Raw genomic sequence first — 25,854 nt, forward strand, 5'->3', positions numbered from 1 at the left:
TTTTATTTCAAAGTAAAGTAGCTATCGAAATATTTTCACGTTTTTGCCTCTTCTGTTCAGCCTTATCCTCGAGGGTTGTGGAAAATCTCCATGTACTCTGACAATAAGTAAGAGGATGTATTAACAAGCTACAAAGAATGGCAGTTAGAAAGTTCATGATTTGTCGGCCGGGCACGGTGGCTCATGCCTGTAATCCCAGCACTTTGGTGGGAGGCGGAGGCAGGTAGATCACGAGGTCAGGAGATCGAGAGCATCCTGGCTAATACGGTGAAACCCTGTCTCTTCTAAAAATACAAAAAATTACCCAGGCGTGGTGGCGCATGCCTGTAGTCCCAGCTACTAGGGAGGCTGAGGCAGGAGAATTGCTTGAACCCGGGAAGCAGTGGTTGCAGTGAGCCGAGATCGCACCGTTGCACTCCAGCCTGGGCAACAGAGTGAGACTCCATCTCAAAAAAAAAAAAAAGGAAAGTTCATGATTTGTTTTCCGGTTCACATTTCTGCTTCTAGCCCCCAGGGTAGTTGGTGGTAATTCTTATGTTTTCATTATAAGTGTTAACACTTGAGCAGTTATGTTCATGTTTGGAGCTCTGTCTCTCCCCGTGATAGAAAATAAATGATATGTAAATTTAATCATAACAGTGGAAATGCCAATGCATCTTAATTTATTCAGAGCGATTTAAACTGAGAACCCCTGGAGTACAAAATGTAAACAGAATCCCAGTTTATGAATTTGCACATTATTCTTCCTAAGGACAGTCACCTCTACTTTGACTTTATCCATTGCATGCAATCTCCTCTTTGATAGAGACCTCTGGGTGGAGACAGAAGGTACGTTCACCCCAGAGATGGTGAATAAAGTCAGATCCTGAAGGTCGTGAGTTCAGACTCCAAGGAGTAAAGGCATGGGCCTGGGGAGATAATGAGGACGGGCTCTGGAAAGGCTGGCAACACTGCAAATAGCTTTTCTTTGTGCTAACGTTGGAAGACATTTAATAAGATGGAAAAGGAAAAAGGAGCAATTGACATGGCTGCGTTTATGCCAGCCATAAAAGCTGATACCTTCCAACCTCCCTGCTGCACTGCCTTCCTCCTATGGGATGGATCTCCCTTCTCCACGGCCCCTTCCTTCTACCCTAACCCCAGCCCCCTCCTGCCCTTCCTTGGTTCATTCTACCTTTTAGCCTAAGAGATGAAAGGCAATCCTTCAAGTCTTGGTAGGGAGAAGCTGCCCTTCTAGTCAGATCCAGCTGTTCTGTCTTCTGCTCATTTCATGCACCTCCAAATAGGACCATGGGCAGCTTTTGCATCTGCTGCCCATGACCTGCGCTGGGAGATGAGTGTGCAGTGACTGAAAACCAGCATGTTCAAAATGTGAATGTGACCCAGATGGGTCCCCTCCACCTGTAGCACCTGTCCTCTCTCAGGGTAAGAGACTTATGCACATAAATCCAAATGTACATGATTGTCATCACTGCAATTAGAGCCAAGTTTTGGGGAGGGATTTTAAATGAAAGAAAAGCATCCTCATTCTCACATATGATGTGCCTACGATTCAGGGCTGCGGGTAAGTGACCAGGCCATGACGTTGCATGTCTTCTTCATTTTCAGACATAGACAACTAACTTATGGCACCGATTCTCTTTTTTAAAACATGGCAATTATTTTGAGTAGTGGAATTAAAATTTGAATTTTAAAAGTTTTCAAGTCAATTGCTCAGCAACCTTACTCTTAGAGGTACCGTCTGTAAATAGAAACTATTCTGGCAATTTGTCTAAGGAAAAGGGTCAATTTTAAAAATTATTTAAAAGAAAATACAAAACTACAATTATCTCTGTCTTTGTATACACCACACACACATGCACACACACTAAGGAAGAAAACAGCTGCTTATAAAATGCTTTGGCAGTTTTATGTGCTATTCTCTAAATGTACACTTGACTGAAAGAGCAAGAATATAATGAATTATTTTAGAAGGTGTTTTTATTAGACGCATATTTTCTTTCAAGCAATTTGTAACTTTCATATACATAAGAATATGCAAATACTAAGATGTCAGAATGTCTTTGACTTGGCCCAGAGGGCAGGGTCCTATGCTACTCTTGCACTCTCCACAACTTAAGAGCAAAAGGAAAGACATTTCCCTTCATTGCTTCCTGCTGACAGCCACAATGCTCGCCGTTCATATTCAGAGGCTGAGAAAGTCAGTAGCACCTCTTATTATTCTGACACCTTCATTCCCTGAGTAGTTCTCACTACTTTCTATTCCCTCACCTTACCTGTACTATGATGGTTTTAGCCATCCCCCAAATTCAAAACAATCTCAAGTATGTGCACAATCATATGAGAAACAACAGAAAAAAACCTCTCTCTCTCCCTTTGAAATGAATATACCCAAACACTAAGGGGTATATTCATTTCAAAGGGAGAGAGAGAGGTTTTTTCTGTTGCTTCTGGTTTGTCTGGAGAAGGCATCTGGAGTAAGTACCTAAGGCGCCCCCCACCCCCATTCAGCCTGAAATACGGAGGCTGGTAAATTGTACTTTTGTGGGTTTTAAGGTTCAAGGCAGCTTGTTTCCAAATGAATATGTCCCTTCCCTCCTTTGCCTATTGATGGTTAAATGCAGAAAATGATACCTACACTGGTGTGCACTGGGCAGGCAGCATCTCAGTTTTTCAGGCTTCCCTCACCTCTATGGGACCTCTTTACTCAATGCTTTGCTCAATGCTGTCCCTGAATGAGTAACTAAGAGTTTGATGCTTATTGAATGTGTAGTATGTGCTAAATGCTGCCTGTGGTTGCCTCATAGAATCCTCCCAACAACCCATGAAATGACTACTAGGTAATCAATCCTCACCTAGATCTCATGTGTGAGCTGAAGTGTGTTCCTAGACCTCACACCTTGTGTATTCATAAATCTAGTCTCCTCCTGGAGACCGCTCAGTATTTGAGCTGGGATGGGAAGGAACTCTCTGAAGTCAGAAGCATTCAGTGAAAGACAGCCTGGAGTCTGGGTGAGACTGTGTTCAAGCTCTGCAAACCAGACCCATCCTTTTACACCAATCCCTCTTCTTCTTGACCTAAACCTCCTCCTCCTCCTTCTGTGCTTGATGTCTTTTCAAGGGTTTCTCCAATCTGCTTGAAGGCTAGGGATTCTCTCTGACTCCTCTCTGCCCCTCGCCTCCAACCCAAATCCACCCCAGTTCTGCTGACTCTGCATCTTCATATGCTGCATGAATACCTCCCTCCTTCCCATCCTCACGCCTTGAGCTTAGCGGAGGCCATCCTCACCCTGACCTGAGGGCTGTTGGTGGTCTCCTTGCCCTAAATGCTCATCCTTCCTGACCCTCCTTTGGCCACAGAATAAACCTTCTGCAACACCAACCAGGATCTCCCTGCTCAGCTCACGACTTAGACGGAGCAATGCCGTCAAGGTTCTTCATGATCTAGCCTTGTCCTTCCTTCCCAGGTCTTCCCAACCAGCTTTTTCTCCTTCTACAGCCAAGCTTGCCCATGCAGTGCTTGCAGTGAGGCTTCTGTCTCTGCCAGCAATAGATGATCCAACTCAAATTCCTTCTCATTTAAGAAGCTTCCCCAGCTCTCCCAGGCCACAAGGCTCTCGCCTGGTTCTAAAAGTCAGTGAAACTTATCAACCATACCTTGGAGGGGAAATCACACGTGAAAGGTGTCATTTCTTAACTAATCATATTCATATCTTTTCTCCCGATAGCAAGACAAAGACCTGTTTTAAACACATTTACAACCTATATGTTGCCTCGTACAAGGTAAAAAGTGTACATTTCCGAAATAATTTTGGTATTCCTCTTCAGGTCACTAAACTCAAGAATCAGCAATTCTCTGAGGCTTTCTTTTTAATATATATAAGGAACTTTTGGAGTGAAGGGAGAGTTTGTCAATAACTTGATGCATGTGAAGGGGAGAGAAAAAGGGTTGCTGTTTTTCATCAACATATTTTGATTTGGCTTTCTATAATTGATGGGCTTAAAAGATCTAATCTACTTTAAACAGATGCCAAATAAATGGATGAATCGTAGACCCTGTATAACAGTAACTTCTTTTTAAAAAGACCTCTCCCACCCCACCCCCAGCCCAGGCTGTGTATCAAAACCAAGCCATGTGCACAACTCTGAATGGGTCACCAGCACACTTGAGTCTGGGTCACAAGCCCACAGATATTTCCTGCTCCCCAGTGGATCGAGTGTAAACTGAGCTTGCTCGCTCGGGAGCCTCTTGCTGGAAAATAGAACAGCATTTGCAGAAGTGTTTGGCAATATGCTTTTGGAAGAAGACTAAGAGGTAGTTTCTGAACTTCTCCCCAACAAAGGCATAGATGATGGGGTTGATGCAGCAGTGCGTCATCCCAAGAGTCTCTGTCACCTGCATGGCTTGGTCCAACCTGTTAGAGCTACTGCAATTATTCAGGCCAAAGAATACCTGGAAGGTGTTCAGGAGAAGGACAATGTTGTAGGGAGCCCAGAAGAGAAAATAAACAATCATGATGGTGAAGATAAGCCTCACAGCCCTGTGCCTCTTCTTCTCGTTTCGACACCGAAGCAGAGTTTTTAGGATTCCCGAGTAGCAGATGACCATGACAAGCAGCGGCAGGACCAGCCCCAAGATGACTATCTTTAATGTCTGGAAATTCTTCCAGAATTGATACTGACTGTATGGAAAATGAGAGCTGCAGGTGTAATGAAGACCTTCTTTTTGAGATCTGGTAAAGATGATTCCTGGGAGAGATGCAAACACAGCCACCACCCAAGTGATCACACTTGTCACTACCCCAAAGGTGACCGTCCTGGCTTTTAAAGCAAACACAGCATGGACGATAGCCAGGTATCTATCGATTGTCAGGAGGATGATGAAGAAGATTCCAGAGAAGAAGCCTATAAAATAGAGCCCTGTCAAGAGTTGACACATTGTATTTCCAAAGTCCCACTGGGCAGCAGCGTAGTGAGCCCAGAAGGGGACAGTAAGAAGGAAAAACAGGTCAGAGATGGCCAGGTTGAGCAGGTAGATGTCAGTCATGCTCTTCAGCCTTTTGCAGTTTATCAGGATGAGGATGACCAGCATGTTGCCCACAAAACCAAAGATGAACACCAGTGAGTAGAGCGGAGGCAGAAGGCGGGCTGCGATTTGCTTCACATTGATTTTTTGGCAGGGCTCCGATGTATAATAATCGATGTCATAGGTTGGACTTGACACTTGATAATCCATCTTGTTCCACCCTGTGAATAAATAAAAAGTGATCTTTTATAAAGTCCTAGAGTGTATTTAGTGGCCCACCATGAATGCAAACTGTTTTATACATCAATAGGTTTTTAATTGCATACATAGACGTCTACATTGAATGAACTCCCTTTTTGGCCAAACAATGAAGTTTCGTAGTGAAGGGAAGGTTTGCTGCTAGCTTCCCCGCTCACTAGATGGAGAGAGCTTGGCTCTGTTGGGGGAGTTCATGAAAGCACCAGCTCACCAAATAAAATCTTGTGCTCTATAGCACCATGGAGTGAATGAAGCTTTGATAACAATTTTAAGAAACTGGGTCAAGCATGGTGCAGCTCAGCCTTTTTGTTGCTGTTGTTGTTGTGAGACAGGGTCTCACTCTGTCGCCCAGGCTGGAGTGCAGTGGCACGATCATGGCTCACTGCAGCCTGGACCATCCCGGGCTCAAGCAATCCTCTCACCTCACCCCTCCAAGTGGCTCTGGACTACAGGCGCCACCACGCCCAGCTAATTTTGTTTATTTTTATAGAGACAAGATCACACTATGTTGCCCAGGCTGGTCTCGAACTCCTGGGCTCAAGCAATCCTCCTGCCTCAGCCTCTTAGAATGCTGGGATTACAGGCATGAGCCACCATGCCCGGCTGTGACTCAGTCTTAACATTTTTATTGACCAAGCTGGAGTTAGCCCACAAAGAGCATGCACTATGAGCAAGCCAGTAATAATTAAGAGGCCTCGAGGGCACATACTGGATGCCAATCACTGTTCTAAGCGTCATACCCATTCATTCATTTAATCCTCAGGGCAACCTTATGAGGCAGGAAATATTTTTCACATTTTGCAGACAAGGGCCTTGAAGTACAGAGAGGGTGAGTAACTTGCTCAAAGCCACACAGCTAGTAAGCAACCGATTTTGAATGCAGGAAGCCTACACTCTTAACTACCGTGCTACCCTCCCTCTCACTCCTCGAAAAGAGAATTAAAAGGCAAGACCATCAGATGTTTGGTGCCGTGAATGTAGTCAGAGTGAAATGGCCGGACGCCCACGTCCCCCGAGAAGGTCATGCATGCCAACAGCCCATTGTAAAATCCTCACATTTTCTGTGAAGTTTGTGTTTGTAGTTTCTGAGTTGCCACAATTAAGAGTTGTCATACATACCCAAGAAATAAAAAAATAAAAAATGTTTCGTCTGCCACCACAGATATTCGAATGTCATGCATTCTGGGTAGTTTAGTCTTATAACCAGCTGTCTTGCCTAGTCTATTTAAGTTCAGCGGCTCTAGCTGAGAATTTTCTCTTATTAAACCCTGTGAGTCTCAAACTCCCTGCATCTTAGACTAGGCAGCTGGGAGAAGCCCCTAGAAAAGCTCATTTTTAATTTTGAACCATAAAGAATTATATACTAACTGTGCCATGAAACTGATATATTAGAGGAAAATTTTATTTGGCGTTTGTAATTTGATATTAATTTGGACCATTTTTAGGCTTCCCTCTTGTCTGGAGGAAAAAGCAAAAAGGGAACCAGACTTAGACACAACTTCTTGTGGGCACATATTCAGAAGGCGTCTCACTGGAGAGGGTTTAGTTCTTCTTAGCAGAAGATAAGATTTCAAGATTTCAGCCAAGACTCATCTCTCTGCAAATCTTTCTTTTGAGAGGTAAGGATTATTTGTTATTAAAATACTATTGCTCCCTTTAAAGTCTTTCACTGGTAATCATGTTTTGTATCTTTGATGTTATAACCATCTGAAACTCATTCTAAACTCTGACTCTTTCCTTATCTTAAAGATTATATTTTAAGATAATTGTATGAGCGCTTGGTGTTTGCCAAATGTCTTCTATGGGTTTCCTGTAAAGTCTTTTACTCATCTCAGAAGCTAACTAATAGGCCAAGCAGCTGAGAGGTTACTTACCGGGGAGAGTTTCTTGTAGGGGAACGGATGTCTCAGCTCTTCTGGCCAGATGAGCTGTGCAAATCAGTCATATAGACAGTATAAAAGTAGGAAATGCTGTTTCTTTTGAAGGAGGGTGGAGTTAAATAATTAAGTGTATTGAAGGCGAAAAGAATCAGAGAAGAGTTCTTCTTTTTAAGTTGAGCTTAAAATAAGCTAGAGAATAGATCTCTGGTCTGAAAGTTTATTCACGGGCTTTCCTTACTGGATTATTTTGTTTTTGTTCTCTGCTCATCCCACTACACAGAATCTGTTAGAAAATATAAAGAATAAAGGATATTAGAGCTAGAAGAACATTTACATTCATCTAGTTAAAAGCCCACAGTTTAGTAAAAGAAATTACTATCCAAGAAGCAAATGATTTGTACAAGATCACAGGGCTTTTAAGGTTAAGAAAATTCTGATTATCTTAAGAGTTGCTGTCAATTAAAGCCAACTTAAACCAACTTTAAATGTAGAGGGGGATCCTGGACTTCACATTAACCCTGTGCCCCCTTTTTCTCCACTCTCCCCGTATCCCCTATCTCACCCCAACCCACACACAGGTGCTCACCACCCAATATTATTGTTCTCTGTAAACGGAAACAACCTGTTGTCTAAAGAGTTTTAACTATGGGCTCACGGGTGAGCTAAACAGGTTTCCCATCTTTTTCTGGACCCAGGATCCTAGTGGGGATTTTCACTGTGTTCACTATTTTGTTACCCTTCAAACCAGTAAGCATTTATGAGGACTCACACTATGCCAGATACACAGGTGGCAGGATTCTTCACTCCAGATATAATCTATCTGGAGCTATGAGAAATTTTCCACATGACAGAAGTATATGGTCAAGTTCAGGTTCTTTATGACTATACTATATACAGTCATATCAAGCTCTCTTGGTGGTTGGTGACATCTGAAAATCTCAAGTATTGTCAGCAGAGCTGAGAAGACAGCAGAGAGCTACTCCTGAGCCACAGATGCCCTCTGGGCTTCTGTGACCTTGGCTCTAGAATAAAAAGCTTTGGCTTGTGATCTCTAAGAAGGCAAAGGAGACCCCAAACAGCAAAATTACGTGCCCCCAATCCTATAGAGGCAGCCTAACCCAGGGGCTAAGCCAGTGGCCTCTGTAGTCAGACCTCCAAGCTTGAAACCTGTCTTACCCTCAGCTTTCTCATCTGGGTATTGGGCTGAATGACAGTAGTCATTTCATGAGTTGTTGGGAGGATTCTATGAGGCATCCACGGCCAGCATCTAGCACATACTATGCACTCAGTAAACATCAAACTCTTAGTTACTCTTTCAGCAATCCTTTGTCAGAGAGAGTTTATTTGATTAAATCCTAATAAAATTGGTTCACTGGAGTCTCTGTCTATAGCAGATTAGTTTCAGCAAACTAGAAGCTGACAAGGTAAATCTAATTGCTGGTGCTTGGAGAATAGAAAGAAATGACTGCTTGGGAAAAGCCAGAAAAGCACAGAAATAGCCCAGCGATCAAGACACCCCCACCCCCGCCCCATATAGGGACATATGTCTGTGTTACAACAGACCTCAGTAACTGATAATCATAACAAGGACAGTGAATCATCGAGAAAATGTTCAAGTTCATCCCATATGTGCAATTCAAAAGGCATTGATTAAGAACTGTAGTCATGCTGTTGGGTTTGACCTCCAGCTTCATTACTACTACTTGGCTCTGACCAAATTATTGAAGCTCTCTGCCTTAGTTTTCTTAACTGTAGAGTGGAGGTTTTAAAAAAACCCAAATACAAACTTAATACGCCTGTGGTGGAGATGGAATAACAAGTGTAGAGCCTTTCGGGCACCCGCCCTCGGGGGACTGTTTAAGCAGGGAAATATAAAGTGTGCTTTTGAAAGAGTTCAAAAATAGGTAACAAATAAATTAATATAAAATTTTATAGAAAATAGATAACATAAATACAACTTTGGTTTTTAGAAAGATAGCCTTGTATTCACTGGTAATCCACTTGTACAGAACTCCCGGAGGCTGCCGGACCAACACTGTATTTCTGTTTGTGGCAATTGCTGGTTCTTACTTTCACCACGCAGAGCTGAGGCTTTGCCATGTTCTGTGTGTCTGTCATTAGGGTAGTGGAGGGTGTGAAGACATACTCACCCCCAGAGGGCAATGTGGGCTAGCGGAGCAGGCTCGGAGTCACACACACTGTGCTGCTGACTTGCTGTGTGACCTTGGCAAGATACTTCCACTGCCCAAGCTTCCATTTCCTCATCTGTTAAATGACGTGCTAGACCTGGGGCAGCTTCCACCCTAAATACTACATGATTCCACGGCCAAGTTGGTTTGAAAAATATACGCTAGATGGGAAACAAGGTGAGGATTCATAGGCTGAAACAAGGAAGCACAGCTTTGCAGTGTGTGTTACTCCACTTTTGTGTTTCTGGTCCAGAGGTGTGTTCTAGTAACCACTCAGGACAGGGGGGCTCAGCCCAACGATTCACAAGAAAGTGGGGACCCATGGGAAATTCTTCAGCATTTAAATGAAATGTTCTGGATACAATAATGACAACAAGCTAGCAGCTTATCATGCTGTGCCTTAGTTGCTTGGTGTCTACTACTCTACTTTGTCCCTCTCAGTTTGCATGGCTCTTGTTCTCTTTTTATTATTAAATACATTCGGACTCTGCATAGGAAATGAACTTTTGATCAGTTTGTCACTCTAGACTCCATGCCCATATTGGAGGGTGTTTCGTGCCATCCCTCCTTTTTGGGGCCTTTTTGTCTTTAAACAGCTGCTCCATGTCTAGTTACTGCACCTATGTTCCAAGCATTGCTTTGCTGTCTCCTTGCCCACACCATTTCTGGACCATATTTTCAGAGCATCATCAACAGGATGGGGAAAATGTTAATTATTCACTTCGAGTGCAAGGGCCAACTACATGAGCACAGTGAGCAGGAACCCTGCCATACAGCAGCTGTTGTGAAAATCCCTGGGGCCTGAGTTGACGCCTGGTCAATATCAGTCAACAGTAAGATGGGCTGTAAAAAGAGCAAATGAATCTTTTATTTTTAAAAACAAATGTCTAGGCTGGCTGCGGTGGCTCATGTCTGTAATCCCAGCACTTTGGGAAGCCAAGGCGGGTGGATAACTTGAGGTCAGGAGTTTGAGACCAACCTGGCCAACATGGTGAAACCCCATCTCTACTAAAAATACACAAGATTAGCTGGGTGTGGTCATGCGCCCCTATAGTCCCAGCTACTCAGGACGCTGAAGTGGGAGAATCTCTTGAACCCAGGAGATGGAGGTTGCAGTGAACCAAGTTCAGGCCATTGCACTCCAACCTGGGTGACAGCAAGCTCTGTCTCAAAACCAAACCAAACAAACAAACAAAATGTCTAATTATAAAACCAACACATGCTCATTGTATAAAATTGGGAAAAACAGAAAAAAGGAAACACTTAGGTACATTCTCACAGTATCAAAACAATGTCGTTTAAAACATGATGTTTCAATCCCGACTTTTCCCATGCAGTTTTTGATTAATTGTTCTCACGCATGTACCATTCTGTAGGCGGCTCCTTTTTTTTTTTTTTTTTTTAGCTAAAGATTATAGTGTAAACATTTTCCTATATTATTAAAAAATTCTTTATGAGTGTAGTTCTTTATTATTTTTATTGAGGAAGAACACACTTAGTGGTACAGCTTGGTGAGTTTTGATATGCATACATGCATGTAACTACCACTCCCGATCAAGATGATAAGGAACATCCCTATCACTTCAGAAGGTGCCTTTTGCTCCACCCAGAGGTAAGGGCCACTCTGTCTTCATAGAGATTAAATGAGCCTGTCTTTAACTTCTATAAACGGAATTACAGATACTGTCCTCTTTCCTGTCTGGCTTCATTCATTCAACAAAATACCCTTAACTATATTTAACAGAGCTCTGTCATTAGACAGTCGGGCTCTTCCCGTTGTTCAGTCATGTGAGCAGTGTCACACTGATGGTCACCATCAGTGCTCTGACATCCCTGTCAAGAAGGATGCTCTTCCTGTCCTCAGAGCCACCTTTACCAGGAGAGCCAGGGAGTCCCCATGATCCTCACAGAAATAGGAAGAATCCAACCCCATCCAGTGCCACGCTTTGTTACCCATGTGCCTCAGCAATGACACTTGAGTCTTATGACACCCACCAGGAGACAGCCTCTTTACCTTCTGCCTCAGACACCTATCATCGTGGGTGGGTTGGGAACTCACCATGCTGTTGTCTCCATCCCTGCCTCTGTCCTCTAGACCTTTCCCAGGGTAACCCACTTCCCAGCCCATGGACCACATCCCCCATGAGGATTTGTGCATTTCATCAAACCAAGTGGACACATGCAGGCTGTCTACCTCATGGATTCATTAGATAGGCTCAAACCTGGTAGGAGCCCCTTAGCTCAGCTGAGAAGTATTCTCAATGCATTTAGGGGATTTCTTTCAGATCAGCATCTAGGCGTGAGGCTAGTGCCATGTAGGTACAGTAACAGATGTCTAAGCTAACAGTTCAACCATACAATAGACTCACTGTGATCTTAAGTGAGTCAGATCATACCTGGAGCTCTATACTCAGCTCTGCACATAACACGAGATTATGTAGGACATTTCCGGTTGTCCCAGAACTAGCAACTATGGCCTAAGGCTGAAGGCAAAGAAGTGTTATGTACCCACAGTTCCAAAGAAAACCACTGACACCTGGGCTTAGACACCTCTCCCAGGGCTTACTAGAAGATGACAGCACCAGCCTTGTATCCACACCCATCACATCAACTCCTCTCACTCCAGTCTGTATATGGAGGCAATTAGGATAACGAATGGACTGTAGAAGTGGGCAGGATTGGTGGGGAAATGAGTGAGGGCACCTCTCCTCAAAGCCAAGGAAAGGGGCTCTGAAGAAACCATATGAGGAATGGGGACTTGCAAAAGGAGAGGCCAGCATGGGTGGGGCCCCCACTGGGCAGCAGACAAGCTGAGCGGGGGAGTGGGGATTGGAGAGAGGTGATAGGGGTAGAGATAGGGTATGTAAATGGGGCTGCAAGGATCAAGAGTGCCCCTGGGTCAAGTGGCTACCACAGGAGGGAACTGGGCAGGAACTGTCACATTGGGTCCTACTTTCTGGGTGAGACAAGCCCAGCACCCAGAAAATGGTGGGTTGGAAGAAGTCAAATCAAAGAGATATCTCACATGTCTAGATCCATATGGAGCCCCCACCATCTCTAGGCCCTTGGATGTGACCACACAGTGTGCCTGCCACTCTGGGGCATCTTGACCATCATGGAGTGGACTGTGGCAGTGGCCAGTTAGCTAAAGAGGTTCAGGCACACCTTGGTGAGATTGTGAGTTCAGTTTCAGACCACCATAATAAAGCAAATATCACAAAAATAACTTTTTTTGGTTTCCCAGTGTGTATAAAAGTTGTGTTTACCCTATACTGTAGTCTATTAAGTATGCAATAGTATTATGTCAAAAAAAACCAATGTGCATACCTTAATTAAAACTATTTTATTGCTAAAAATGCTAACCATCATCTGAGCCTTCAGCAAGTCATACTGTTTTTGCTGAAGAGGATGGTGGTCTTGTTTTGATGTTGATGGCTGCTTACTGATCAGGGTGGTGGTTGCTAAAGCTGGGGATGGCTGTGGCAATTTCTTAAAATAAGATGACAATGCAGTTTGCCACCTTGGTCGACTCTTCCCTTCACAAAAGATTTCTTCATACCATGTGATGCTATTTGATAGCATTTTACCCACTTCTTTCAAAATTGGAGTCAATCCTCTCAAACCCTGCCACTGCTTTATTAACTAAATTTATGTAATATTCTAAATCGATTGTTGTCATTTTAACCATGTTCACAGCATCTTCACCAGGAGGAGATTCCATCTCAAGAAACCACTTTCACTGCTCATCCGTAAGAAGCAACTCTTCATCTGTTCAAGTTTGATCATGAGAGTGCGGCAATTCAGTCACAACTTCAAGCTCCACTTCTAGTTCTAGCTCTCTTGCTGTTTCCACCACATCTACAGTGACTTCCTCCACTGAAGACGTGAACCCCTGAAAGTCATCTATGGGGGTTGGAATCAATGTCTTTCACACTCCTGTTAATGTTGGTATTTTGACCTCCTCCCATGAATTACAAATATTCCTAATGGCATCTAGAATAATGACTACTTTCCAGAAGTTTTTCAATTTGCTTTGCTCAGATCCATCAGTGGAATCACTATCAACAGTAGCTATATAAACTATATAAGGCTATATATATATAGCTATTTCTTAATAGCCTTATGAAATATATTTCTTAATAAGACTTGAAAATCTTGGTCCATGGACTGCAGAATGGATGTTTGTGTTAGCAGGGATGAAAACAATATGAATATTCTCGTACATCTCCAACACAGCTCTTGAGTGACACGGTGCAGAGCAGTAATATTTTGAAAGGAATCTTTTTTTCTGAGCAATAGTTCTCAACAGTGGGCTTAAAATATTCAGTAAACCATGCTGTAAACAGATGTGTTGTCATCCAGTCTTTATTGTTCCATTTATGGAGCACAGATAGAGTAGATTTAGCATAATTCTTAATGACCCCAGGATTTTCAAAATAGTAAATGAACATTTACTTCAACTTAAAGTCATCAGCTGCATTCACCTCTTAAAAGAGAGTCAGCCTGTCCCTTGGAGCTTTGCAGCTTGCATTGACATCTCCTGTCTAGCTCTGAAAGTCCTGGATGGCAACTTCTTCCAACATAAGACTGTTTTGTCTACATTGAAAATCTGTTGTTTAGTGTAGACACTTTCATCAATTACCTTATCTAGATTTTCTGGATAACTTGCCACAGCTTCTCCCTTTGCACTTGCTGCTTCATCTTGCATTTTTAGGTTATGGAGATGTTGTCTTTCATTAAACCTCACAAACCAACCTCCACTAGCTTCAAACTTTTCTTCTGCAGCTTCCTCACCTCTCTCAGCCTTCATAGCATTGAAGAGAGTTAGAGTCTTGCTCTGAATTAGACTTTGACTTAAGGAAATGTTGTGGCTGGTTGGATCTTTTCTCTAGACCACTCAAACTTTCTCCATATCAGCAATATGGCTGCTTTGTTTTCTCTTCATTTGTGTGTTCCCTGGAGTAGAACTTAAATATCCTTCAAGAACTTTTCTTGTGAAGTTGCAATTTGGCTAACTGGTGCAAGAGGCGAGCTTTTGGCCTTGACTTTCAACATGTCCTCCTTACTAAGCTTAATCATTTCTAGATTTTGATTTAAAATGAGAGACGTGGGACTTTTCCTTTCACTTGAACACTTAGAGGCCATTGTAGGGTTATTATTTGGCTTAATTTCAATATTATTGTGTCTTGGGCTGGGCACAGTGGCTCATGCCTGTAATCCCAGCCCTTTGGGAGGCTGAGGCAGGTGGATTGTTTGAGTCTAGGAGTTCAAGGCCAGCCTGGGCAACATGGCAAAACCCCGTCTCTCCTAAAAATACAAAAAAAAAAAAAAAAAAACATTAGCCAGGTGTGATGGTGCACACCTGTAGTCCCAGCTTGGGAGGCTGAAGTGGGAGAATCACCTGAGCCCGGGGAGGCAGAGGTTGCAGTGAGCTGAAATCACATCATTGCACTCCAGCCTGGGCAATCAGAGTGGGACTCTGCCTCAAAATATATATAAAAAATATATATATACATATATATTATTGTTTTTTATATATATATATATACTATTGTGTCTCAGGAACAGGCAGTCAGTGGAGCAGTCAGAACACACACAACATTTATTGATTCTTTGCCATCTTATGTGGTGCACTTCGTGGTGCCCCAAAACAACTACAATAGTGACGTCAAAGATCACTGATCACAGATTACCATAACAGATATGGAAATAATGACAAAGTTTGAAATATTGGGAGAATTACCAAAATGTGACACAGAGATGCAAAACAAGTACATGCTGTTGGAAAAACAGCCCCAATACACTTGCTCGAGGCAGAGTTGCCACAAACCTTCAATTTGTAAACAACAACAACAACAAAAAACAATATCTGTAAAGCACAATAAGACAAGATATGTCTATATTTGCCCTTTTTCCTAACACTCCTGTCCCACTTCTCAATGCTAGTCCATGCCTAGAAGAGGGAGGTACAAGAGTTCCCCACAAGGTAGACCACTAGGCACGTGCTGTGGAGGGTGGAGCAGGAGGGGACACAGGGAGAGAATGCACCCCCTCCTCTAGGCAGGGCCCTCCAGAATCCAGTCGACCCTAAGGCCCCATTGAAAAAAATGATTGGAGAGAAATGAAATAATTTCATATTGTGAGCTGATTACATTAGGATGTGTTATAAGGGATAGTATGAAATAAGATGTTAGTGCATGCCCTTACCCTTGCTTGCTGAGCTGCTGGGCCCACAGAGCCTTTCAGGTGCTGGGAGGGAGAGGTTTTTCCCAGCATAACCCTCGGCTCATGTCTCACTGTGGCCCCAGGCTGGGGCTGCCAAGGCCAGACTTTGCATTACAGGACTCTGTTTACACACACACACACACACACACACACACAGTGCCGAAGTGGCAATGTCTGAAGAAATTTCCAGCCTCATTGCTCCCATGCCTGGAACCAATCTCTTCCCCTCAATTCATGCACTGTCTTCCAGAGGTCAGCTGACCAGCCCATACTCCTCTTCTCTCACAGTGTGGCCCCTCTGGGTGGCCCTTGGTGGTTTTTCCTGCGGGCTAATCTCACCTGAGGCCTTTTCAATTTGTCAGGGAAGTTTTCATAATGAGCAAAAACAAAAGAGGAAGGAAGGATGGGCTCTTGAAGGTTTACTTTCTGGAGGCTTCGGGGCCTCTTTGCAAAATGCTCCAACCTCCCCAGCTGCTGGGGATATCACAGATCAAGGGGGGTGGCATGGGGTGGGCTATGTCAAGGCCCTTCCTTACCAAAAAAGTCTTCAGACACTCATCCCTCAGAATGATGACCTTCCACCTTCCACCTGCTTAACTCGAACAGCCTACTCAAATGTCCCCAGAATAAAGGAGACCTGAGGATTCCACTTTAGAAAGAGAGATGGCTGGCATTTTTTTTTTTTTTTTGAGACAGAGTCCGGCTCTGCTGCCCAGGCTGGAGTGCAGTGGCCCGATCTCGGCTCACTGCAAGCTCCGCCTCCTGGGTTCATGCCATTCTCCTGCCTCAGCCTCCCAGATGGCTGGCAATTTTTAAATGGCAGTTTCTTTGGCAGCAATAAAACCCTGCTGTGGCTGTTATTCCTATGATGCAAGACTGTCATTGCATTAGTCACTCTGTCCTCCAGGCTCTCAGCACTTTTCACAGATGCCTCTGTTCCCGCTCTGCACAGTGCACTGTGACTGTGCACAGGACCTTCTCTACCCCTCCCACTCGGCAGCTGGCCCTGGACTTGGAGGTCTAAAGGACACTGGCATTAACATCTGTCTTTCTGCTTCCAACCCAGTCTGGCATAGGTAGACCCTCCGGGGTGTTTGTCGTATTGAATTCCATGATGGAAAATAAATGGATAGTTTTCCAGATTCTATATATGAAGTCACTATATACCACACGTCTTCATCGGTTTTTGTGCTTCTTAACAAACAACCCCTAAAACTCAGTGGCTCATCACAGCAAACACAGACTTCTTTTTTTGTTTGTTTGTTTGTTTATTATTATTATACTTTAGGTTTTAGGGTACATGTGCACAATGTGCAGGTTTGTTACATACGTATCCATGTGCCATGTTGTTTTGCTGCACCTATTAACTCGTCATTTAGCATTAGGTATATCTCCTAATGCTGTCCCTCCCACCCCCCCCGCCACCCCACAACGGTCCCCGGAGTGTGATGTTCCCCTTCCTGAAACACAGACTTCTTGCTCATGTTATAGGTGGCTGCAGCTCCCTGTGTCTTCTCATTCACCAGGGCGCACGGGCTGAGGGGTGTGATCTGGAAGGGGCCTTCCTGTGGCTGAGCAAGAGGCTCTGCTTGGATGAAGCAGATGTCACTTCTGCTCGCTTTCCAGCAGCAGAGCCAGTGGTGGAGGGCATGGGGTATGTGGCCTGTAGGGCGCACTGCAAGTCACACCACAAGGGCAGGTGTGTGTAATCACACAGGGGAAGAAGTGAAAAGTTGTGAACAAAACACAATCTTCCACACCACAGTGTAAAAAAACAGCCAGTTGTTTTTAAATCTTTTATCAACATAGTTATAGCATTGATTTATTTTCCAAATCATAGTTTTTAAAAACAGTATTTACATTTCATCACCATCAAATTAACATTCTATGCATTTATTAGGATAATACAAATATATGAAGGTGAAAGTTCTGCTCTGTCCCCACTTCTTTCTGAAACCTTCTTTAGCCATGTGCCCTGAAAGTAGAGCCATAGTCCAGCTTGGGAGTCTAGTTCCCAAGTTGCCTGGTTCTAGAAGCCCAGTGCTTCTTGCTTGTATCAGATCAAAAACACACTGGGCAACATAAGAACATTCTTAACTTGGCTCGACTAAGAGGAAAGTCTTTGCTTACTTCAGGGAGCTCCTCCACCTTCCATTCTTTACCAATAGGGTTTAAAAGCTTTGATTAGAAGCCAACTTGATTTAGGAGTTCCCACTGGCCAAATAGGGAACAATATGAGCATCAACAAGGACATCTGCGAAGCACTGAAACACTCGAATGTGATTAAACGCATGACTTCAAAATGATACAAAATAAAACACAAACGGCTTTTGACAGCAAGCCTGGGAGAATGGAGATCCAGCTGAGATGACAGCGATGGAGCGTATACTGTGATTCGAATGACATCATTACTTAGATGCTGCATCCACATAGGCTAATGTGTCCACAGATCACACACTTCCAATCCCGCCAATCAACAACTACTGGGTTGACTCAGCAGTCTCCCAAACACACCACCTGCTCCAAATTCTTAAGCTCAAAGCTAGAATTATCTCTGTGACTAATACAGCATTTTCACGTTTGACATGACGGCAACTCAAACTAACACTTTACCACATTTACAAGTTGCAGTTTTCAGCTTTAATTTTATTTTTACTATTTAAAAACAGTCTGAACTCTATGCCTGTATCCAAAAACGAGGAACTGGAAGGTAGTTTGGAAAATACTGTTTTCCAACCCAGCTGGAGTCTCTCTCCTGTCAGCTTTCCTGCCTGGTAACGTAGACACCGAGATTCACACTGTGAATCAATCACACATCTGTGAGGCCAGACATGTGATTCCCAAAGCAGAGATCTGTCATTCCTGTCTCTAGGCTCCTTCTCTGCCCTGAAGACTGGCTTCAGGGGCTCTGCCAATTGACTTTCCTTTTCCACTACCATCAAGGAGTCCTTGTGTAGTTGCTTTCACATTCTTTCCTGGTCTCGCTCCTGGGTCTCCACACACTGGTTTTTGGAGTGGGGCAATCCTACAGCCAAGAGCTATGTGAAAAAGGCTATGGGGAAACAGAGAAGAGCGAGGGGAGTGGCAAGGCAGGGAAAAGCAACCACAAAACAAATCAGCTCAGATCCAGACAAGAAACTTTACTGGGTTCTGATGCAGCCTTCCTGGCTCTCCACTTACTTGATTCTGGAAATAGTTCTGCAGTGGTTCCACACGATCCCCATCCTTTGCTCCTGGTGAAGGAACTCATCATTCTCCACCCCCTTCTCATAATCACTACCTCCTGGAGACATCAAGCAAGAGCCTATATATACATACATATAGATATAGATATATAGCATATACATATATTAGCATATCATCTTTTATAAACAAAAATTTTCTGAATTTTTAGACAGGGGTATGTGGCCAAAGAAGCATCTGAACAATGGAGCATGATATTTCATAGATTTCAAATGTAGGGTGCATGGTTGCCATACATAAACCATAATAAAGCAAAAATGTGTCATGCACTTATGCAAAAGAGAATCATCGGACTCCACCAAAACTCCCAGGTTATTGCAGTTCCCAAACTCTCCCTGACCTGGTGAAGCCTTCAAGGTTAACTACAGGTGGCAGACGGGGCTAAGGACCAGTATCATCTCCCGGCTGAATGCGTGATCCCTTTGCTCACCTTTGTCTTTGTCCAGGCTCAGCCATGCTCATGTCTCCCTCCTTCTCCTCTCAGCCCTGACCCCACTATCCCTCACTCCCGTTCATCTGTGCCTGTCACATTCTCTTCTTCACCTCCAGCTGGCCCTTGATTTCAAGACATTGACAGAATCAGAGATTGAGTGAAGAAATTATGAAGACTAGAAAAAGACGATTAGCACAAGGTAATGAGGCATTTTCCAGGAGCTGAGATGAGCTTTCTGGAGAGTCAAAGTCTCTACCCACAGTTTTTCTGGATTATTCCCTGAGCACATGTTGGATATGCATTTAGTGGCATAGTCTGTATCAGTACACACAGCCCTGAGGTTCCTGGGCACCTGCTTTACACGTTTCTATTGTTCAACAAACCCTTGAAGTTTGTTGTTATATACAGACCGTTATCTCTCTTTATAAGCAACAATCAAACTGCTCCTCGTTTTATAAACCAGCCGAGACTTCCTGCTCCCCAGTGGAAGGCGTGTTTGTTGAAGTCACTCCATCCACTGTCTCCCTGTAGAAAACTGGACATTGTTTGCAGAAGCGCTTGGTGATGTGCTTTCGGAAGAACACCGAGAGATACCTTCTGAACTTCTCCCCAACGAAGGCGTAGATGATCGGATTGATGCAGCAGTGTGTCATCCCAAGAGTCTCTGTCACCTGCGTGGCTTGGTCCAGTTGACTGGTGCTTTCACAGTTACTCAGGCCGAAGAATTCCTGGAAGGTGTTCAGGAGAATGACAATGTTATAGGGAGTCCAGAAGAGAAAGTAAACAATCATGATGGTGAAGATGACCCTCACTGCCCTGTGCCTATTCTTCTCGTTTCGACACCGAAGCAGGGTTTTCAGGATTCCAGAGTAGCAGATGACCATGATGAGCAGCGGCAGGACCAGCCCCAAAATGTTCCTCATTATTGTGTGGAAATTATTCCATCCTCGTGGAAAATAAGGGCCACAGACATAAACAGAATCTTCTTCCTGGCATTTAGTAAAGATGATTCCTGGGACAGAAGCAAACACAGCCACCAACCAGGTGATCACACTTGTCACCACCCCAAAGGTGACCGTCCTGGCTTTTAAAGCAAACACAGCATGGACAATAGCCAGGTATCTATCGATTGTCAGGAGGATGATGAAGAAGATTCCGCCAAAATAACCGACGTGATACAGCCCTGTGAATAATTTGCACATTGCATTTCCAAAGACCCACCCATATGCAGCAGAGTGAGCCCACAATGGGAGAGTAATAAGAAAAAGCAGATCAGAGATGGCCAGGTTGAGCAGGTAAATGTCAGTCAAGCACTTCAGCTTTTTGCAGTTTATTAAGATGAGGACGACCAGCATGTTGCCCACAAAACCAAAGAGGAACACCAGCGAGTAGAGCGGAGGCAGGAGTTGGGCCCCGATTTGCTTCACGTCAAATTTATGACAGGGAGCACCGTAATCATAATCAAAAAAGGTGGTGACTTCTTCACCACTGTCGTTGGTATTTCTGATAAACCGAGAACGAGATGTGGACAGCATGTTGTGGATGTACTGGGGAAATGCGTCCTTGTTCAATCCACTTTCTCTGTTCTGTAAACAAAGAACAAAATGATGACCACACAACACAAACACCACAATCCATGATCTTCCAAATAGTCTGGTACCATGTAAGCAACTTCCCAGTCTTTGGCCTCTCCTTTGCAGCCATCTCCCTGAAAGCATGTGTGCCAGTTCCTGATTTGCCTTTCATTCCTAGTAGCAGACATCAATGATTTACCCAACAGCCATTTCCCAACACCCTTTGTCTTCCCCAGCAAGCCTGATTCTCATTTTCAGGCTAAAAGCACTGGGCGTTTGTTTTCTCTGGCTCCTTTGCAGGTGGTGCATAGGTCTGTGACTCATTTCTGGACCATAATATGAAAAGGGAGTCTGCTGGGGGCTTCTGGGAAAGCTCTTCTTCCCTGATAAGACAGACACAAGAGAACCCTCCACCTGCTCCTCCTGCTCTGGCAGCATGCCTAATGAGGGCGTGGTGACATGAATGGAAGACCTAGAGAACCATGAGAAGCCAGGCAGAATCCTAATATCACTGAGTCCTAAACCCACCCTTGAACTACTCATCTTCTGCCTTCTTTTTTTTTTTTTTTTTTTTTTGAGACGGAGTCTTGCTGTGTCTCCAGGCTGTAGTGCAGTGGCTATGATCTCAGCTCACAGCAACCTCTGCCTCCTGGGTTCAAGCGATTCTCCTGCCTCAGCCTCCTGAGTAGCTGGGACTACAGGCGCGCACCACCATGCCCCGCAAATTTTTGTACTTTTAGTAGAGATGGGGTTTCACTATGTTGGCCAGGATGGTCTCGATCTCTTGACCTCCTGATGCACCCACCTTGGCCTCTCAAATTGCTGGGAGAAAAACAAGCCCCTGTTTTAAAGCCATTATGAACTGCATTTTCTGTTCTCTGAAGTCAAAAATGTTCTAACTGATGATTCTCTCAACTTTCTGCCTCCATCATCCTGCCAAAACTTCTCTTGTTAAGATTGCAGTGACAACCCAATTTTTCAAATGCCCTGGTTTTATTCCAATTCCCCCCTCTTCGAGCATTTGATCCTTCTGCTAATTTACAATTCTTTTTGGCTTCCAGATGGGAGGGGCTGTGCGACCACTTTTTATTCATAATCTTCGCTGGCATCTCCTCCCCGTGCCCACACCTTAAGATTCCCCAGGCACCACACTTAGCTCCCACCTCTTTAATTTTTTGCCTCTTTATCCTTGCTACAAAGTTCTTCCTGAATCGTATTGTCTAACCTCATGGTTCCTACTCCCTTCTATGCTATTGTTTTCTAAAGCTCTGTCTTCAAGCTCCAGCTTTCTCCTAAGCCTCAGAGTTGAATTTCCCATTGCCTGCTGCATATCTCCCCATGCATGTATTCATTGCATCAACACTTACTGAACACCTACTATGAACCATACTCACTTTTAGGCACTGAAGTGAGCAAAGTGGGTATCATGCAGAGACCTCAAATTCAACCCACCCCAAATGGGGCACCCCTGAAAACTCCTCCCGCTTGTGGATTCCTCCATTGCCTAAGAAGCAAAATCAGGCATTGTCCTGGGTCCCTTCTCCTTCTGAAAATTAGGAGCCAGTTTTTGGAGCCAAACAAACCTGGATTCGAATCCTTATAGGCAGTGTAATCTGGGGCCAATTACTCCTTCAAGTGCCAATTTCTTTATGTATAAAATATTAACTATGCTGAGTTGCTGTGAAGATCAGTGGAGTAAGGACTTAGGACAGCATCTGGCACAGAGAAATACCCTGTATTATTATCATGTCATTTGAGTTCCACCTCATAGATGCCTCTCAGATTCATCCCCTCTGCACTGCTTTCAACTGTCACTTTCTTGCTTCGTATACTCCTCACTCCTGGCTTTGTTGTAGTCTTTCCTTTGCTCATGGCTCATCTCAAGCCATGTTCCCTCTCAACCTACCTTCTCTTAAGTTGAAATTGAATAGACACTCTCAGCTTAAAACCTCCAGTAGCCCTATGACTTATATGTGGTGCGCTTCAAAGATAACGTCCAGACTGCCCAGCACAACATCTTTTCTGAGTTTGCCTCTTCTCAGCCTCACCTCCAGTCCCTTCTCCAATCCCAAATCCTGTGCTTCAGCCACAGTCATCTTCTCTTCATTTCCCCTAAACTCACCATGTCCTTCATGCTTCAGTGGTTTTGCAGGTCTTTGCCCCTCTGCCTAAAATGGTTGGTGAGCCTCTATTCACCCTTCAATACCTCCTGCTCAGATCCCCCTTCTCTGTGAAGCCTAATCTGTATCCTCTGTCAAATTACTCTTATCACGTAACACTGCATGCATCTAGATAAGCACTTATCATGTTATCTGCTACACACCGCATGTTCCTCAAGATCAAGGACTGGATTATGCTTTTATTTCCAGCTCTTATGCTAGTACCTGGCTAAAGGAGGCACCAATAAATATTCACTGAATGAGTACATAAAACTCTTTATAATAAGAACTATAAGCCCTAACATCATCAGGACTTGATTCTCAAGAATTTTTTTTGCTGGCAGTGACTGTGAATTTCTTTTCCACCCACCTGTGTACCTTATCCTTCCATTTCTCTTGCAATTGACACTTTTCACAAGTCTTGTATTTCATATCACTGAGCCAGATTATTGAAATCTGGAGAAGCTAAATAAGACCCCTGATCAAAGTTGGAAAAAAATGCATCTGCCTAAGGAATCACAACTGTGGGCATTAATTCAGTGCTCCTGGAGCTCAGGTGCTATGTTAAATGCTGTGCACACATTACTTAATTTCATTTTTACAACTGGCTAGCATGTAGCTTCTACTACAGTGAACAACGAGCAAGATGCCTGAAATGTGCTGTCCTAGGTGTCATTTCAAGTGTCAGGACATGTCACCCAGAACTGATAGAAATCTATCTTTCAGAAAATAAATTCCTTACTTCTGCCTCTGTGGATCTCCTGAGTTGAGGCAAGGGACACATTCTGGTTCAGAGCATGGATGGTCCTATATTTAGACTAACAGTTCCAGCTCTTTAACGTCCTTGGGTGCTCAGAGGGGCAGAGTGAGCCCCTGGGTGTGTGGAGAGGTGACTGAGCAGAGTGGCTGTCCTGGTCTCGCTTGCTGCCCACTCTCCCCCATCACCTGCTGCACCCTGCTCTTCCTCAGGGTTTCTCTAACATCTCCTGGTGCACATGCCACCCCCACCCCTGCCTCTCATCTTGATCATTCCCCACAAGTGCACAGGCTTTGCAGTTCCCCAGGGTGTACCCAGACCCAGCATTTCCAGCTTTGAGATGCGTTGAGCCTATGAATCAGAAAGTAATGGAAAAAGATGCCCACAACTCACCAGCTTGTGGCTTGTCTCAGGCAGTCCTGGTATGTCAGGCTTCTCAGCAACTGAACCAAACTGATCTAGAGGTAGAAACTTGGTATGCAGAAGTAGGAAATAAAGTTTCCTGCAGAAAGAGAAGGCGGAGATACAGGGCAACTAATGGTAAAGATTTGAAAAAAAAAAATCAGAAAAATATAGTTCTTCTTTTCCAGTCAGGAACATTGTACATTGGGTTGAGGTCTCCAGAACAGGGTTACTTTTGAAATCTTGCTTATGCAACCTTGAGTGTGAGTCAGGCAAACCCTGTACATCTGCTCCTGTTTCTAACGACTCTGAGCTTCTTTATCTTGTGGGTCTTTATACCTGGAACACTTCCACTCTCTGCTCTCCTACTAGTGATAATTTGCATGATATGAGCACAACAGAATGTTTCATTTTCCAGAGAATAAAGGGTGTTGGCAACAGTGGAGGAAATATAATGAGGTTTTACTGTGATCACGTATGCTGGTTTCAGTGGTATCATGGATTTAGAATCTGGTTAGAAATTTCATTTAGATAACACTTTAAAATTTTTTTTAAATTTAATTCACATAATAATTGTATATATTTATGGGACACAATGTGATGTTTTGCTATGTGTATACATTGTGTAATGATCAAATCAGGGTAATTACATATCCATCCTCGGAAACATTTATCATTTCTTTTGAAATAATACTGATATTGAAAATCCTCTCTTCTAGCTATTTAGATATATAGAATTCATTATTAACTACCGTCACCCTACTGTGGAGCAGAGCACCAGCACTTGTTTCTCCTATCTCATGGTCACTTTGTACCCATTGATCAACTGCTGCCCATTCTCACCTTCCCTCTTTCCTCCCCAGTCTCTGGTAACCACTGCTCTACTGTCTGTTTCTAAGATAGCAACTTTTTTTTTTTTTTTTTGAGATGGGGTTTCATTCTGTCACCCAGACTGGAGTGTAGTGGCACAGTCTCAGCTCACTGCAACCTCCACATTCTGAGCTCAAGCCATCCTCCCACCTCAGCTTCTTGAGTAGCTGAGATTACAGGTGTGTGACATCATGCCCGGCTAAGCAACTTATTTTAAAAAAAAATTCCACATAAGAGTGAGATCACGTGGTATTTGTCTATCTGTATGTGGCTTATTTCACTTAACATAATATCCTCCAGGTTCATCCACATTGTCACAAATGACAGGATTTCAAACTTTCTAATGAAAAGGAAGTGCTAAATTATCTCTTGTGTCAGGAATGTCCTTAGCAAGAAAAATCTCAGTTATTTTAAATGCCCCTCCTTGGAAAGACGTTTTGTTAAAAGCAAATGTAAATTCTGCAATGGGGACATCATACTAGGAGCATTCCTAAGATTGTGCAGAGAACATGGTGTCATCTAAGTTGGCCCCTGGCACTTTCTGGAATCCAGCAGACACTGGAGGCAGGATCTCATGCTGTGGACTTGGCAAGTTTCTAAGTTTCCATTTCCCAACTATGAGACACGAATAACAAGACTGGGGGTCTGTGAGGGTAAATGGATCTAAAGCAGCTAGAGCAGGGTCTGGCAGGCATTCCACAGGTAACAAACAGAAGAGAACAGTCTGAGCCCTGCGGAGTGCCAGAGGTTGAAGGATGCATCCACTGCTAGAGCCAACAACAATTAAATGCTCAGTGCAGTCCAGGTGTCCTTTCCAGATTTCAAGAAGTTGGCTTTG

General features: G+C 43.8%; 2 protein-coding genes and 1 long non-coding RNA gene across 3 annotated transcripts in view; 1 reads left to right on the forward strand and 2 right to left on the reverse strand.

The window, feature by feature from the left end:
* The window catches only part of LOC131384023 (uncharacterized), a 40,595-nt gene extending 26,488 nt beyond the window's left edge, over window positions 1–14,107 (forward strand). Inside the window, exons 2-3 of the long non-coding RNA XR_009214494.1 lie at window positions 6,730–6,903; window positions 13,050–14,107. This is a non-coding gene — a long non-coding RNA (uncharacterized LOC131384023). The remainder of the gene's footprint in view (window positions 1–6,729; window positions 6,904–13,049) is intronic.
* On the reverse strand, window positions 4,178–7,252 carry CCR5 (C-C motif chemokine receptor 5). The gene is made up of 2 exons (XM_032159128.2): window positions 7,159–7,252; window positions 4,178–5,247 (listed from the first exon to the last, which is right to left on the reverse strand). The coding sequence occupies exon 2, from the start codon at window positions 5,234–5,236 to the stop codon at window positions 4,178–4,180; it is 1,059 nt and encodes a 352-aa protein (XP_032015019.1). The 5' UTR covers window positions 5,237–5,247; window positions 7,159–7,252.
* A 3,253-nt stretch (window positions 14,108–17,360) lies between the features above and the next one.
* CCR2 (C-C motif chemokine receptor 2) lies at window positions 17,361–24,395 on the reverse strand. The gene is made up of 3 exons (XM_032161804.2): window positions 24,138–24,395; window positions 19,849–20,840; window positions 17,361–18,630 (listed from the first exon to the last, which is right to left on the reverse strand). The coding sequence occupies exons 2-3, from the start codon at window positions 20,787–20,789 to the stop codon at window positions 18,447–18,449; spliced, it is 1,125 nt and encodes a 374-aa protein (XP_032017695.1). The 5' UTR covers window positions 20,790–20,840; window positions 24,138–24,395; the 3' UTR covers window positions 17,361–18,446.
* Between the last annotated feature and the right edge of the window lie 1,459 nt (window positions 24,396–25,854).

This window comes from Hylobates moloch, unplaced genomic scaffold (assembly GCF_009828535.3).
Source record: "Hylobates moloch isolate HMO894 unplaced genomic scaffold, HMol_V3 SCAFFOLD_8, whole genome shotgun sequence".
Lineage (NCBI taxonomy): Eukaryota > Metazoa > Chordata > Mammalia > Primates > Hylobatidae > Hylobates > Hylobates moloch.

Coding starts and splice junctions, on each gene's coding strand:
- CCR5 (XM_032159128.2), bottom strand. CDS start 5,236: ATGGATTATCAAGTGTCAAGTCCAACCTATGACATCGATTATTATACA.
- CCR2 (XM_032161804.2), bottom strand. CDS start 20,789: ATGCTGTCCACATCTCGTTCTCGGTTTATCAGAAATACCAACGACAGT. Junction 18,631..19,848: donor GTTGGGGAGAAGTTCAGAAG/GTATCTCTCGGT, acceptor GTTTCCCCATAG/CCTTTTTCACATAGCTCTTG.